We start from the raw sequence: 18,495 nt of genomic DNA on the forward strand, positions 1-18,495 counted from the left end.
TCTCATGTTACAGATCCAAACTTGCCAGCATTTTAAATTCAAATTGTATCGTGTTGATTTTTAAGTTAATATATTGTGTTATATTTATGTTATAGTTATTTACTGGTCGTGTTATTTTTTAGAGTTAGTTTAATTGTGATATAATGATTAAATTTCAAGAAATTCTTACACTAACAGTTTCAAAAGTAAATATTTTTAAAAATCATATGATACACATCAGTACGACCCTGTTTGGCTTTCACGTGCTTCTATTGACAATTGGGAATTTGTAAAATGAATAGGGTTTAAACGAGGCGATCTGGATAACTAGCACAAATGTTTTTCTTCTATTATTTGTACATAACTGTTAGTAATGATTTTTATGTTGGATGATTCTTAACGTGCTTTGGTTTACGATCTGTTTTTTGCTGTTTTTTAAATATAACAATCAGTGAAGCACGAAAAGGAACATTTTAATGACTTACACATGCGTTGAACAGCTTTCTTTAATTGCATTGCAGAAAATTGGTTTCTTTACATCTGTTTTTTTCTCTCAATTTTTTGCTTAAAATCTGGATTCATTCTTCAAAATAACTTCGGTCAAAATAACTTAATAACTGAATTCGGTTAAAGTTTGTTTATGTTGACTTATACTTCCAATGTTAAAAGTAAATTGTATTCGAAACAAGGAACTTTTGCAAATATTTCACATCTTCACCAACGTTCTCCTCTTCAGATTTCTTTCATTATCCAAAGTTATAACTGTGAAAGCAGCAATCCGAGCGAGGTCATTCATATTTAGTAACTAGTAAAGAACAAGACATTTCAGTATGTACATGTGAGAAAGTTGTCTTGAAACATACCTATAAACCCTCCCGTCTACAGATAATCGCTCGACTTTGTATCCAGATGTGGTCCCAACCTCAACCCATCAAAAATGGTTTTAAATAATAAACAACAGTTCATTAAAACATTAATATCTATTCTTAAAATATAGAGAACATATTTTCATTGCCAACAAAAAATAGATAATAATAGCAATTGACAAAAAACATTTATGATATCACAGTTTTAAATTAAGTCTTGTTTCTTTCCACTTAAGGTTATGGATATCTATGGGCTCTTCCATAGTGTATTCGATAAACGAGAGATTCCAGTCATAATCTATTAGTATTATAGTGTGAGTTCTGAAAATAAAAAAAAGACTATTAGTAAAACAATTTCGTTATTGATGTGTTTTCTGTATGAGAACAATATCTTTTGTGGCGATTATAAGACGATAATACCATGGAGATATCATAAAAATGATGTACTATTTTTGGAAAGATATATGTGAAATAATTTGAACTATTTCGCTTAAACTTAAATATAAATATTTACAACTTGAGAATAACATTTTTGGGAATTCTGCGTTGATGCTTTTGACAGCATCTCGAGCAGTATTTCAGATGTACGGGGGCTACATTGAATTAGGGGACTCCCAACCCAGTCTCACTGTCTATCAAAATACTGTTAGAGAGTGCCTCGTTGAATTTAGACTCGGAATCTGTAAATCCTATTACGACATTAGTTGGAATGTTACTTCCCAACGGTACTTTTAAGTCCGCCTTATTTTATCGGTCATAAATTTTTACAATAAGCTAAACATTTTGTTTATTGCGGACGATCCTTTCGAGTACCTACAAATCTTATTGTCTATTTAAAACAAAATCGTTTGAATAACATTCGAAGTTTTAAACATCAGCTCAAAACTATGTGAGTGCAATTTTATGTGGTAAGTATTATTAAATTTTATGCCTGGGACATAAGGGTACCGTCGGGAGACTAAGGGAACTAAGTAAATGGGAAGTTTGATTTGGATAGGCTATTATCCTGGATAGGTATTTAATAGGAAGACTTTTAGAGATTAGATGTTGGTCGAGAGGAGCTCGTTGGCTTTGATGATTTAGAAGAATGTTTGCTATTGGCAAATGCTCGAGGTTCTTGATTATTTCGAAATATGAGCGAGAGCGATGCTGACTGTGGTGCGGTTGGGCTTACGCTGCGGATGGCAATTGTGGGATGATTGGAGTGGAGTTTGGATTTCTTGGTCAGTGACAGGAAGTTTAGGAAACATCTGTGAGTAATTCGGATTTTGGGCTGGGGATTGTGAGTCAGAGTTTGTGGCTCATGTAAAATTGTGACTCAAGGGGCACCGAGGGTATATCTATAGTTAACCACTATATGCTCCACTACGTCGAAAGGAACGTGAGGAAGTGGAGAAGTTGTCGTTATCATACGCAACTTGATCTGTGATGAGGGTTGTGGATATCTGGTTGGTGAATTCCTCACTGGATAGGAGCTGGAACTACCTGAATAGGAGATGCTAGGAATTATGTTGGGGTCTGACAAAAATCTGCAATAGGGTTGTTCTAAGGTTGGTTGCCTTTGGAGCGCTAGGACCTCGTGCGAACCATGATCAACGAGACAGAATATTTTTTAGACGAGAACTATTTTTGTTGTTCTTACCAATCCACAACCAGCAGACTCTCTGACAAAAGGGGCCTAGGTCCCTCAGGTCCTAGGTTCCCTCAGGTTCGTGATTTGTCTGGGCGCCCTTCCCAATCGGACGCCTTATCGCGATTTTTGGTGGTTTGTCCACACTTTACTTGACGCAGGGTTCCTAGGCTAAGAGAGAACTCAGTTCAGCACCGAGTTTTGACAGGCTTTCTAATCGAGTGTTCTTACAATACACTTCAGGTCTCGAAAGTAACTGTCAACACTTCACAGTAGAGGAGATTGATTGATGATATGGAAGAAGACCTAGGCTAAGATCCACAACGGATTGTCGAGCCACTTATGATAATGATGATTCTTAAACATAAGAATGGTAGTTCTCGTATTATAGTTTTTCTGGATATGTAATCATTTTATTCAGAACCGATAGTTTTGTTTACGTTTTAAGCAAGGGTTCGCGTTATTCTAGAAGCTCTGTTACAGGTCATCGAACGAATAAAGTTTGAGAAGCACTGTGTACATAATAACTGATTTTGAAAAATAAATATACCTTTTTTTCTCTATAGTGCTTACATACACAATAGTACAGTTTTAAAATAATGTAAAAGAGAATTTTCTTGAATGTTTTGGCACCATGTTGGTAGCACTATCTATAAGTACTTAAATAATTGCTTTAATATCAATTTACCTTGTTCCATAACCTGCAGGTTCCAGTTGAATAAAAATAGAACTCAAACTCTCGAAGGCTAAAGGTTGTCTTCTTTCCAATTCATCGTCTGGTAGGTGCCTGTAATAATAGAGAACTTTTAAATAATTATACCCGGCCATGTTTTGCTAATCTATATCGAGGTCTTTACACTAAAAAATCAAACGCAACTATAAATTTTCAAACTCTTTTGCAACTTTAATTAATATGTCTTTAGCAGTAAATGCATAGTACCTATAATTGTTCGTTAAAGACCAAAAATATCGGAATGTTTCTTCAGAAGTACTCGCATATGACATTTAACACGATAGTTAATGAGAAGCAACCTAAGAAAAACTTGGATATCTGGAACTAGATTTTAACGAAATACAGAATAGCATTAAAACAATTAATACTTGGGGAAACAGGAAATGAGTAAATATATATGTATATAACTAGAAACTGAATAGATAACACAGTATAATCCATGCCAAAAAAGTTATACAAAACGCTAGTAGTTAACAAAAAAAAAATTAAATTAAAATAATCTCATACCTGGTTTCGTTTTTCAGCAATTTCAGTAACTCTTTTTCTAGCTCCTCTACTGATAGGTTCTTTTTTAAAATGTCTTCGAACATTTGCCTTCCTTTCGTGACTTTAGCTAAAGGGGTGAATATTGGAGAATTACCAAATCCCAGAGTCTGCTTGCCTAAGTAACTAGAGTTAACTCTGGGAAAATTACTGTGGTGGTAAATAGTCTGGTCTTCTTTGCTTAAACAAAAATGGAAAATGAATATTGTGATGATAAATATATGAAAGGATATATCTATACTGTAGAAACTGATGATCTGCATCACGGTGAAATTACAGTTTCTAACCCGTCACAGGGCAAGTTTTGACATAAAAAGTATACAAAAACAAAAAAAAAGTGCAAAAAACGTCTGAAGCATATGAGCCGATGAGAATGAAAGTGGCGTAAGTCCAGTTTTGTTGATTTTTTTACTTTATTTATACGTCCATGATTATGACTTCCACTTTGTTATTTTGGTAGATGTTTTCGATAGTTTTTATGATATCTAGGGGAACTTCTCTATTATAGAGAAGATGGATTACATCTTTGAGTCTTACTCCGTCAAATGATTTCTTTAATATAGTGATTTCTCAGTAATTTGCTTTATGACGAATATTGCAACCTCTTATAAGCGCCATATTTCCTTTTGCAGACCATAAAACAAACATGATTTTGAATATTACGCCTCATCAGTATCCTGTCTCGCGTAATGGCAGTATGGCTTCATCACTTGCTACATCTGTTGTTTTTAAGTTGTTGAAAAGGTTATGATGTACAGGTGGTATTAAAAACTAGATAGAATAGATTCTACATGTCTGCTTTTTCAAAATACTCACTGATCTCTTGCCTGTGTACTGCTTTTCGATAGATATATTCAGTAGCTTGGCTACAGTGGATGCAGCAGCACCACCAATAAGCTCGAGGGGCGGCGAAATCCTAACTTTTCGTGTCCATTTTTAACTTTTTTAGCACAAATATTACAAACAAGTATACTCTGCTCCGAATGTCAAGTGTAATTTTTTATATAACGATCAAAATTTATACATATTCTTTAAAAAAAATTTAAACTTAACTTTTTTTACCTTAAACACCCAATACAATCGGTTAGTGGTTAGCGGTTAGATATGGCTAATGTTTATTCAAAAGGTGCAATTTTTGTCTTGAAACCCACACAAAAACAATCCTAGTCAAGCTAATGCGTATACTAGTCATTGTTAGGACTGGCCTACATTTTCTTTTGCTTGGAGCTATATACTAGATTTCAAATCCAACAAAATCTTGTAGGATTTTTTGTACTTTATTTCGAAAGGATATACTTTGTCTACTACATTGTCAACCAATTAAAAGGTTCTTTGTTTATGTTATGTTTCGTTCTGGTAATGGTTTTTTAGGGTTTTTTCGAAAATATTTCGCCACTGTTCATTTCAAAGATAACAATTTTTGCGCCGATAAGTAATCATAACGTCATGCCATTGGTGTGCGAGATATATTGTTTTGCCCTTAGCTGCTTATTCTACAGATCCAAAATCTGAGTAATTGGGCAAGAACGAAAGACCAGGTATAAAAAAATCCTGGTTAATTATCTCAATGCTAGTTTCATTACTTTGGACAAATCTCAGTAACGCCAGTGTCATTTTGTGATTCCGTTATGTCCGGTGCATACATCACTGTAAATAGTTACTCTTTTCTTGATGCTAGTCCGTAATTTTAAATGTTTATGATACGAGATTATGTTTCTTGGACACCTCTCCCGGCTACTGTTTCGTCCCATACATAGAAAAACGTAGATACGTCCCGTATTTGTATCAGGATCATGTATACCAACGTTGTAACAGTATAAATTTCTTTAATAATATGCATCTGATAAGGTCAAAACAGGAAAGTGAAGAGCCTTTTGTAAGTCGATACTACAGGTATGCACATTTTTTAGAACTGCCTTTTTTAGGAACAAAAAATGCAAATGAAATTTTGTATTATAGGTATCTATAATAATGCTGATTCACTGGTGATTTTCCATCTAACAAACAGACTTTAACTCCACGAAGATCTTCACCATTTTGAAGTGTAGCTAGAGCTCTAGTTACTCTTTCTTCAGACAAAATAAATATTTTCTAAACAAAAGTACTGACAAACTTCGATTGATACGCCTTCAATTGTTTTAAAAAATTATATATTTTAACCTTTTTTAATATGCTTGTTCTTGGACGCCTCTACTTCATTCCTTTGGATCAATTCAAAGAGATAAGAATTTTGTTTTCAAAAATCAGCCATACTCCAAAACGAGTCAAAAATGAATTTTCTCTTATACCTTAATATTTTGTTGTTACAGTTCATTCTACAATTACATGGAATATTTAAAAACTTAACATCACACACCTTTCCTGATTCCGTATTTGAAGGAGTGGTATGAGATGTAAGCCTTTTATGATGTTCAATTTGGTCCATAAAACATTGCTTTCAATCCCATTTCAATCTACATTGTAATCGGATCCCTGTTAACCCTCCAGAATCAGTGTCACTTGAAATTTCAAATCTGTTTGATTGGTGATTAATTATTGCAAAATGAAATTAAAATATACAAAAACTTTAGTACTTGAATACAAACATAATAACGATCACTATATCGTTCATTAAGAGAACTGCAACAACTAATGCTCAGTTGATACAGTTAAGCATTACCATTCTCAAAAGTATAAGGTTTTTACTAAGAAAAAAATATTTGAAGTGCTCCTGGTGGCAAATACTTGTACTATGTACTTCAATAATCCTTATTCTAAATAAAACAGTTGCTATAGATTGCGAAACCGGACTTACGCCACTTTCATTCCATTCTGTTCATATATAATCTAATTTACAGAAAAAAATTTCGGCAATGATGCACTGTACTTATAGGCCTGACCTGGGATTATTTCTTCACTTTTTCAAATTAGTGACAATAAAGCTTACCTTAATTCAACCGTAACAAAATTGTAGCCATTATATAAAGTTTGGTCCAACATTTCGGTGTATTCAAGAAAGTTTTTCTTGCTCATCAAATAATCTGTAATTATGTTACCCCTACCGCTGGCATTATCAACTTTCGCTCCAGTTACATTTAAAAGCACAGCCAAACAATGAACTTTGCCTTTGCCGTTTTCCTGATCTTTCGATCCTAAAGAAAGCCAAGTCCCACCTTCTCGACCTGGTTCCATATCTTTACCTAAAAACAATTTGAATTATTTTTTTATAGTAAATACAAATATATACATTTTTTGTTTCAGTTGAATTAAAATATTGAACAAAATACTCAAATTAGCTAAAAATCAACGAAGGAAAAATAAAATACAATAAGGGTAGATGGTTTCAATTTTAGTGTACATTATTCACAGTTGTAAGGTAAATTAACATATTCTATAAATTGACCTTCTTTCTGTAAACGTAACCAAGCTACAGCCTAAATATCCAAATAAATATAGGAAATGTTTTATAATTGGTTATAGGAAAATGTTTCTTTGTAATATGTCCATAACAGAGAAATACAACCTCATAAAGAGCAAAAATTGACTGGATACCACCAGATACAATATCAAAAGACAGATCTAAGATACGAAGGAGTGAAAGAAACTACGAGAAATTTGAAGATAATAAATATGTGAAAGTTAAAGATGAGAGACAATATATAGAAATGAGTTCCAAGTGAAAGCAGCTGCTGTTTCCATGATAGCGTGTACAGCGTACAGTGTGTTTGATGATGATTTGAATTCAGTATTATCAATGGTGTTAAAGATCACTACGAGTCAAAGTGTTCTTTAGAAAAACTCCCATCATTAAGCAAATCAATATTCAATTAATTCAGACATCAATACTTTTTTCCAGATCAATACGCCTTTGCAACAACGCAAGTAGACCCGCAGAACTTTCTTCTCTAGAACAAGCCCCGATCCAAAATAGTTACTGCGAAAATCATATCAATAGGATCATCTACAGACATCTATCTTCCGTTCAATCTCGTTCTAAACAACCAGACATTTATAATAACAATTTTTTTTCCATAAAAGGCGTCACCGATAGAATTTTCAAATCAAGGAGAATAAAGGCAATACACAGAATTTAGAAAATTCCTTGCGCCACGATCTGCGATCTTACACAGGCCAAACCAATCGAAGAACTCTAGCCCAACATCATCTCTAGATAGTTTACAAAATTGATTTTGAAAATTCCAGAACTATAACCCTCATCCACTTACATAAAAAGGATTATCCGAGAAGCCATTGAAATCGAAAAACGCTCTAACTGTTTCAATAAAAAAATGACGGCATTAAGTTATCTTCAACGAGTAAACCTCCTCTCAATCACAATAAAACACCGTCCGCTTTATCGGTCAATCCACCTCCTTTCGTCCAGAAACTTCGCACCACCTCCCACCCAAACATCATGACAGCGAACCATGTAACCGTTGATGGTATAAATGTACAGGTCTCTCAATATACCCATTAAAGACTAAGGCTGCGGCGCTTTTACAGGTTTCTTGCCTTCTTCAGGACCTAACCTTGTGGGAAAGTGGTGTAAAATGTTGAAATATACGCTACGATGACACAACACTTGTTACGTAGAAACAATATAAATAGACAATCACTTGGCACGATACATGTCAATGTTATTAAAATTATATTAGTGGGATGCTATTACGGATAATTGATAATGGCAATAACTGATACACCAACGTCCTGCAGCACTCACCAATATATTAAGACTTGCTTTTTAACTAATCTGCAAAGGTTATATATATATATATATATATATATATATATATATATATATATATATATATATATATATATATATATATATATATATATATATATATTGATACGATTAGGGTTTATAGAAAATAATTTATAAGTTATATACTACATAATATTTGATATTAAAAGTATTTGGTTATTTTAATAAGTTATATACTAGAAAATTTTATAAAAATATATTTATGTGAGGGCATTTTTAATAAATTAGCATATAATAATTGTAAAAAGTTGTAGTTTAATGTTGTAAATATATTTAAGTGAGCCATGTGCATAGGCAACCAACTATACATGTGAGTGATAGACAGATATACATACCCTCCAAGTGACATTTTAGGAAATAATTGGGAATATAAAGTGGGGTTATAATAATAATGTTAGTTTAAAATGTTTAATTTATATATATTTAATGATTTAAATGTTTATTCTGATCTGAAAAGCCTAAATGTCAACAAAATTATTAATAGAAAAGAATGGAATTCTCTAGATCACCATAGATGGCCATGTTTGCGAAATGGTTTGTTCCAGAAAATTTAGACATGTATTTAATAGAACAAATGGAACATGATTTATTGCCAGATGATTCTAGAACAGAAAAAAAAGATATAAATACCCGGTGATTTGGATTAGGATCGATCAGTTATGAGTTACAGTTACTATGAGTCCAGTTTATTATGAAAGTTAGTAGACACATTTAGTTAGTGAAGTAAATTGTTCAGAATTTTCAAGAAGTCAGTCAGAAAAGTTTAGTAAGAAATATGAAAGTTAGTTGGAGTCAGTGAATCAGTTACAAATAGTCCAATTGTTTAATATAGTGAGTTAAATGAAGATTAAAAATTATGCATATATTTACTTATATATTAATTATGCACATTTATAATTATACACAAATAATTATTGAAGATTAAAAAAAGTATATTGGAAGAAATTAAAATTATATTATGATTGGAGATTAGTATAAATCAACTTATAATAATTGGATATTGGTATATTGAAAAGAAGAATAAATATAAATGCTGTTTTGCTGGTTTGCTTGGTGGTTTATAAATGCTGGTGAAGAAAAATATATCTTAAATTGGTAGAAGCTGATAATTGGAGAAAGTAATTTCACAAAAACAAGGATAACCGAAGTACGAAGACATTCAGTGGTGATTAGAATCTATATAGTGGAAAACAGTTCATTTAGGCATTCAGTGAAAGAAAGGTACAAAATTTTGTTAATATAATTTAGTTAATGTCATAACAATTTCAATTTTGAAGATAGTTTGTTTAAATTTTACATTGTCTATAGAATTTAATTAGTTTTATAAGAGTATCAATTTAAAGATAGTTTATTTTAAATTTACATTGGCTAGGTTAGATATATAATATGTGTGTTTCATAATAGTTATAATAAAGATAATTTAAAAAAGTACTTACAAACTAATTCTTTGGGAACCGCGATAAAAACCCTATATTATTAAAATACTCATTGCTCATCATTCAAACAAACAATACATCATAACAATATATATATATATATATATATATATATATATATATATATATATATATATATATATATATATATATATATATATATATATATATATATATATATATATATATATATACAGAAGGGGTCAGAAGACGATATGGTGAAAGACGAAATTCACAGTGGGTTCATGGGGTGGGGTGCCAAGGTGCCATCGCTTATGGTTCAAAGTCACTTCTAATCTTCGGCAGAGGGAACATGACCACTCATCAATACGTAAAAGAAAGTCTGGAACCTTATCTCATACCCTACCTTCAGACGCTCCAAAAATCAATTTTTCAGCAAGATAACTCAAGACCACACATTGCGACAGCTACCATGTGGACTCCTTTGAACAGGATGGAATCAATCTTTTGTCCTGTTCTACAAGAGTCCAATTGAACACGTGTGGGGCATGTTTGGTCGGAGACTTCTTAATTTAGAGGAACCTCTTCAAACTTTTGGAGCACTTTGAGACGAGTTAATTAGAACATAGAACGAGATGTACCCCATGAGTATATTGACCACCCAAATCGGAAGCGAGTATAGGTGCATCCAAGAGTGTGCTACCCATCCAGGTACATCCAAACATTAATAATTGATTTACCCCTGTAAGTTGTTTTATTCACATTGTAAATTCGACCACTTGTTTATTTTGTTACCCTGTATAATTGTACAAAATATTTTCAGAATATATTAGGTGTTCGGATTTTTATGTCACTTAGTATATTCATTATTTCTGCTTTAATAGTGTAATGATTTATATACAATGCTGAATTTCACACACTGTATGTGTGGATTGTTTATAATGAAAAAATTATGCCTGACACAAATTATTGAAGGAAACAAAAATCGAAAACCTTAAATATTCATAGGATCTGTTATAAATATCACGTATAATCTACTGTACAAATGCGTATTTATGGTATAGTATATTTGAAGAATAAGCTGGAGTAAATTCTCAGAATACTAATCTTCGCACCTCGAAATACATAGGCGTGCACATCTTCTAACTAAAACGTAATCTTAAAAGAAAAGTTTGCGTTCAATTTATTTGGATATTTAGAACAAAGTAATTAATATAATCCAATACTGGTTTAAAATAAAAAGATATACATAAAAAGAATAAAAATTCTATTATTTGTGAAACATACAGTTAATGTAAAATAATAAAATACAATAGATTATACTGAAACGTAAAATACATACACAAAAACTGTAAGTTTTTATGTATTCCTATTAAAAATAATAATATTCTTAATACTAATAATATTGGAAAAAAGAATGAAAATTATATTAGCAATAAAAAATAAACAATGAAGTTGTCGGCAATTAGTTCAAATGTAAAATAAACTTCTGAGCTACAGTTTAAAGTTAAGCATCCTCATATTCTGTTTCAGACGAAGTGTTATCCGATCCGGGATGAATTATTATAGATTCCATACTGCTATCTATTATATGATCAAGCTCCCACATAGCAACGTTACTTTTAACTTCGGCCCATACTAATTCAATCGGATTTAGCTCGTAATGATACGGTGGTAGGCGAAATATTTCAATTCCTCGTTTTTTTGGCTATTTCCTCAATGACATATTTTTTATAATTTTGTTTATTAATTTTAGCAAGCTCTAATAATTCTGCTTTTGTCATTGTATCGTCAAAGATTAAATTCTTAGAAGTTAACCACATTGCAATTTCATCTTTCCTCCATTGAGTAGTTGGTAAACGTTCAACTAATCTAGAGTGGTAACTTGCATTGTCCATCACAATAACTGAATTTTTAGGTATGAATTCAATCATCTGTTCGAAATATTCTTCAACCACGTCTCCGTTCATCTCTTCGTGATAATCACAGGTCTTTTTTGATTCAAACAAAAGTAAACCCTCCTTAAGAAATCCATTCATACTACCTATATGGGTAACAATTAATCGTCGACTTTTACATGTTGGTTCCTTGAAACCAGGTGAATATCCTTCCAGAAATGCTTGTCGACATGTTTTTATAGTTTTGTCTTTCCAAACTCTCCCTACAGTATGCCCTTCATTAACCCACGTTTCATCTAAATAATAAATGTTCTTATTTTCTGTCCTCATTTTTTTTTTATTTTTCTGAGGTAGTCTCGTCTCCAACACACAAGTTCTTTGGAATCGATAAGCATTGACTGTCTGCCCACTTTTTCATACCTAAAGTTTAACTCATGCAAAACTTTCCAAAGTTTGTCTCTACTTATTGTGGGTAAATCGGGATCGTCGGTAATGGCTTGTAAAACTTTATCTAAAGTTGGTATTTGTTTGTTAAAAAAAAATGAGTGGACCATTCTACGAATTGCATTTTTGAAAAATTCATCCTCATTCACTTTCGACAATTTTGGTCTTCCTGGTCTAGGTTTGGGTGGCGTTATACGAGCTGATTTTTCCTCTTTTAAAATGTTATATACAGTTGATTTTGAATATCCCATTATTTTAGACGAAATTTCAACTATATTATTAAGAGTATTGGAAGGATTGTGTTGCTTAAAATAATTGTAGACGTTAAGGATAACACTCTTTTCGTTAAGTGATAAATGATTCAACTTTAATTTTTTAACTGATGTATAATCACACGTTAATTCCATATTCTATAAACTCACTATTCACGCTTGCAAAAAACAACTGTGTCAGATCTCTTCACTCGCTTATAATCGACTAAACAAAAATTTTCTGATATTAATGAATGACTATTTAAAGACCATTAACCATTTTATTAATCATTGGTTTTCCAAACAAAATCGAAATTTATACTATTTAAGATAGCGTTAACATTTATCAGAAACCATCTTTCGCTAATCGACTTTTTCTATCTAAACTATCAAAAGACCATTAACTAAATACCTATGTATTTTAAGAGTTTCTTTATTTCTTGTTATTTAATGGGTCATTATCATAACGACAAAAATAACCATAAATAACGTTACTAAAATAAACAGATTTATATAAATATAATGCTTTGAAAATGGTTTAAATATCTAACAAACCGAAACAAATAATGTAATACCCTTAAATTACGTCTATGACCAGCTGAATCATCCCTAGCCTACACAGTTCTAACAATAGCGGGTATTTAAATTTTACGATAGTCCATGTGAAATGAAAAAATTTCTATCTAAAGTCAAACCCAACGTAAAATAAGCTAAAATATTGACGTTGTACGAAAAGCACACGTACTAAAATATGCTTAACAATTTAGTTTTTTTTTCTGAGAATTTACTCCAGCTTATTCTTCAAATATACTATAATGCAGTACAAAGTCCACTTTTTTAAGGCTGTTTTAGCAGTTCAAGCCAACTGCGATTTGAAATGGGCGTATCACTTACTTTTCTACACTTCTTACGCGAGACCATCTTTACTCAGTGCCGCCGGCCGACGGGTAGTTTAATGACAACAAATACATTATTCTCCATTCAAATTAGTTTTAACACGAACTAACTGACCGTACGTTCATGAGATTTGACGTCACGAAGGCGATAACGATGAAACTAAGCCCAATGATGAGTAACACGTTTCACTATTAGATTTCAGTATTTTTTAGCAATTTTCTTTAAAGTTGGAACACGCTTTTCTCGATTATTACTGGACACAGAAAGGTGAAACAAAAATCAACGATTACAGAAAAAAAAACTCTTTCGAGTGATGGGCGTAAAAAGTTTGGTTATAATAGAACGTTAAACAGTATATTCCAATTTTTCAACAGAAGTTTAAAAAAAATAAAAAAAGTAAAACCATCAGTTTAAAGGCAACATAATTTCGAATAACGTGTCCAAATTTCGAGACATTTTGTCAGTAAATAACAGAGAAAACACTGTCCCTAGGTTTTGATGCACCGATAAAACAGCCTTAATTAATCGCTACTGGTGAATCAGTGTACACTTTTTACTTTAAAAATGACAAAATTCAATATTCAAATGCAAATGTTACATATTGGTAATAGTCCATTGAAGTCATGGACTTCATAACCAGTTACATGAGTCCATGTTACATTTTTTAGGGGACGAAATTTTATTTTTTTTGTTAAAGGGAGGGTAAGTATAAGCTCAGCTACATGACGAAGAAACTACAAGAAGAATATACCAAGACTGGCCTAGATATTAACCTCGCGAAAACAGAGTACCTATCTACAAGTGAAGACATAAAAGATCTAAAGGTTGATGACAACGTAATAATCAAAGGAAAGGATAAATTCAAATACTTGGGGTTTATAATCACCAAAAAAGCAACAACAGAGGAAGAAATTACACAAAGATTAGGACAAAAAAGAAAAGCAATCCGACAACTTAACTCAGTATGGTGGGATAGACACCTAAATATGAAGACAAAAACACAGATTTATAAAACATTAGTGCGAAGTATTATGACATAATGGGCTGAAAATTGGATCATAAACAAGAAAAACAGCAGTAAGATAGTAGCAACAGAGATGGAATGCCTGCGAAGATGCTGCAGAGTAACAAGAATGGATAGGAGAAGTAATGAAGAAATAAAGCAAAGAACATCAATAGAAACAGACATACTAACATATATAAAACAAAAAAGACTAAAGTGGTATGGACATGTAAGAAGAACAGTGACAGCAGATGGATAAAGAGAATAACCGAATGGAGCCTCATAGGAAGGAGGAAAAGAAGACAACCCCGAAAATCCTGGATTAACGAAGTAGACGACGCCATGAGTAAGAGAGGCTTAAACGATGGAGAATGGGACAACATAGAGAGATGGAAACGGTTGAGCGAGGAAGGCAGTGAATCCTGTAGAATCCCTGAATATATATATATATATATATATATATATATATATATATATATATATATATATATATATATATATATATATATATATATATATATATAAGCTTAAGTTCAAGTTTGTGGGGTCGCCACCCTTGTCGAAAAAGGGGTGCGACGGGTTTTCGCCCTATATCTCCTAAGCTAGCAATCGTATAGAAAATTTTATTAGACATTCTTTGTAGCAAATTAAATTGTCTACAACTTTATTCCTATTACTTTTTATCGTAAAATGAAAACTATAAAAGCTTTTAACAAATAACTCATTTTCGCAAGCAGATGAAAGTACCTCCATTGTGGAGCCGTTGCCAGTATCTGTCGTGAATTTCAAACAGGGTATGGCTCTTAGTGTGCAAGTAAAACGTGTGGTGTTAAATGTATTGAACTATTATCCGAACTTAAAAAATAGTGACAACTTGACTATTACAATGGAAAAAGTTTCGAAAATGTGCGGTGTGAGTGTTCGCAAAATTTATGACATCCACGAAGAGGCCCAGCAAAGCGAACTGAAACCGGTAGAGAAAAAGAAAGAAAAACAGTTTCCAGTCCAATTCACGTGAAAATACTTATGATGGGAGCGTGAAATCTCGAATAAGGAAAATTATCAATGATTTTTTTTGAAAAACATACCACCAACCGTCGACAACATAATGAACAGAGTGAAAAATGATGAGGACCTACCAGCTTTTTCAAAAACCACATTTCGTAGGATGCTAAATGACATGGTAAATATGGTAAAAGAGGTCGAGATTCTATAATAATGGAAAGAAAAGATATCATATCCTGGAGACATATGTACCTCAGACAAATAAAAACATTGAGGAAGAAAGATAATGTAAACCTTGTTTATACCGATGAGTCTTATAGTACAGATTTAGTACCGAGGCTGTATTCGCTCCGTGCGTGACCATGGTAGGGGTACATTGAAACGATGCCAGCGTGCGTAGCGGCGAAATATGACAAAATTGGAATCTTTTACGCATAAATTTTATCAAAAATGTGTGCAAATACATGTTGCATATTTAATTGTGCTAATAATAGCAAAAATAGTAAGTGTAGTTTTAATAGGTTCCCAAAGATTACATATAAATTAGAGAAAAGAAAAAGATGGATCCGTGCTATTAATATGAAAAAGTAAATATCACATAACCTCATTTTTATGCAATTAAAATAGGAAATATTTAAATAGTTTACCTTAAATGATATTTTATAAGGCTTCAAGCAAACTGCAGAGTGCCTGATGACTTTAACTTTTATATCATAACTTTTAATATTACTGTTTTTAATTATATGCTCTATCACGTGAAAAACTTGATTTGACAGTACTAGATTTTTCCCTTTCTTTTCAGTTTGTGGTTAAAAAGATATATTATGATGAATTTTGAGAAACCCAGTTTTTAATACTACATTTATATATATATATATATATATATATATATATATATATATATATATATATATATATATATATATATATATATATATATATATATATATATATATATATACCCGGTATTTAGGCGGCACACGCCCTTCCGGTAGGGATCTATGGAGGAGTATCACCGAGCCGCAAGCCCTTATCTCTTGCCGTACTGCTCCACCATAGGCCGATCAGATACCAGCATATTCTAGACTAAGCCGCAGATTCATTTTAGAATTTTAAACTGCTGCGTTAGCCTTTTTGTTTTCTGTCACCGAGCTGGGGATCGAACTGACATCTCTCGCAGTGAAGCGAAGGAGAAGCCAGCCGCCCAGCCCGCTTGGCTATCCGATCGACATACTATTGTACATTTGTACATTTATTTTGTACATAAACTGAACAAAATAATTAAAAAGTAAATTATTAATAATTGTCAATTTCGCCTGTATTTAACAATGTCAAACATATGTCATATGTTTAACCTGAAAATTGGTAGGTCCAAAACTGTCAGATGAAGGCGGTAGGTGTCGCGTCAGTCACGCACGGAGCGAATACACAAGTATTTGCCATGAGGTCCATTTAAGAATTCTCCTGGCTTCCTCTTGATATTGTGCGATTGTAGATTGTAAATTTCAACGAAGTCGTTTAGTTTTCTAGAACTTTCCACGCTGTGATTTGAAAGACGTTTTGTTCGTAACCTACATCTATGTTTTAGTCCAAAAGTTTAGTCTAATCCAGCTGTTTTATCCTTAAAGTTGTTGATAGCATATATGATTTTATCTATTATGATCTTCTGTCTCTTTGAAGGTTTTAATTTTTGTATTGCCTGCATTTCACCCCTTTCGTTTTGGAACTTCTTATCTTCTTAATTTCTTGGGTTATTCTCCGTTCTTGTCCCTAATGACTTATATTACCCATTCAGGTCACTTCTCCCATTTTTTCATGCATATTTCTCATATAATCGTTTTCATCTTTCTTGGCGTGTGCGTGTAAAAACACTTGCAATAAGTTGTTTCATCTGTCTGTCCTTGTCTAAGCTCGATTCGTTTACCTCCTTCAGTGGCGGAGCAAAATGTAGCATGTCAAACGAAATAATAGTTATAAAAGAAAATTATAAATTGCGAAGAAGTATTTTTCTAGCTTGCAGTACAATAGGACAGGATATAACGAAAAGTACATTTTAAAAGGATTTTGAAATATACCCAAAAAAGTGTTAATTATTTAACCCACTTTAATTAAAAAATGATACAGATTTTTTAAGTTTTAAGCACTGTAGCGAATTCTGAACTGTTACAACATACTGACCTTGATTAATTAGCTAATCAGTCAGCGTCTTCACTGGAACTGTCTTCATCATTGGAATATTCCGCCAAATCGATGATAATCCTACTTTCATTTTCATCATATGTGACCATATTTGCCCAGTCGTCCTGAATTAATTTTTCAGTATGGTTAACACAACTCGCCCACACTGCAGGTGTTGCCTCAGCTAATGCATCGCCCCAAACTTTTTTCACTGTTTCATCTCCACGTCCATGTTCTCCAATATGACGATCATAGTATTATTTAGAAATGCCCCAGACCAACTCAATCGGATTATATTGACAGTGATATGGAGGCAATCTCAAAACCTGATGCCTATGTTCTTGGAGTAGCTCGTCTATAACGTACCTGGTATTTTGTGGTTTATTCTGGCGACAAAGACTCAATAGCTCTGTCTTGCCCGAATCGTCGTCAAAAATTATTTTTTTCGCTCGTAACCATTCTTGTAAGTCCGATTTTTTCCAACTGGCATTCGGTAACTTTTCTATTAAAGAGCTATGGTATGCGGCATTTTCCATAATAATTAGAGATGGTTCGTCCAACATTGGTATCAGCTTTTCGGAGACCCACTTTTTAAAAGACTCTTTATCCATAGAATCATGATAGTCTGCACTCTTCGATTTCGTAGAAAACAGTAATCCACCATCTTTAACAAATCCTTGCCTACTTCCGGCATGTAAAACAACAAAGCGTTTACCTGTATTTTCGTGTCCTTTTCTGATGCTTTTCACACAGTCATCTTGCCAAGTTCGTTTATATGCCCCTTTTAGGAATATCCATGTTTCATCTAAAAAAACGAACTGAAGTGGGCTTAGACTTAAAAAATTTCTCATAGAATGTCTCAAAAAATACAGTCGTTTGGAGACAATACATGGTTTCTCACATAGCACTCGTCTACTATTTTCTAGT

The 18,495-nt window shown here is 32.6% G+C and overlaps 1 protein-coding gene across 1 annotated transcript in view; it reads right to left on the bottom strand.

Annotated features, from left to right (window-relative positions):
* Positions 1-940: 940 nt before the first annotated feature.
* The window catches only part of LOC140436566 (transport and Golgi organization protein 2-like), a 33,618-nt gene continuing 16,063 nt past the window's right edge, over positions 941-18,495 (bottom strand). The window contains exons 2-5 of the mRNA XM_072525491.1: positions 6,678-6,930; positions 3,716-3,931; positions 3,164-3,262; positions 941-1,166 (exon numbers count right to left, since the gene is read on the bottom strand). Coding sequence (XP_072381592.1) covers positions 1,043-1,166; positions 3,164-3,262; positions 3,716-3,931; positions 6,678-6,930 — 692 coding nt within the window. The 3' untranslated portion in view covers positions 941-1,042. The remainder of the gene's footprint in view (positions 1,167-3,163; positions 3,263-3,715; positions 3,932-6,677; positions 6,931-18,495) is intronic.

Source organism: Diabrotica undecimpunctata, chromosome 3 (genome assembly GCF_040954645.1).
Source record: "Diabrotica undecimpunctata isolate CICGRU chromosome 3, icDiaUnde3, whole genome shotgun sequence".
NCBI lineage: Eukaryota > Metazoa > Arthropoda > Insecta > Coleoptera > Chrysomelidae > Diabrotica > Diabrotica undecimpunctata.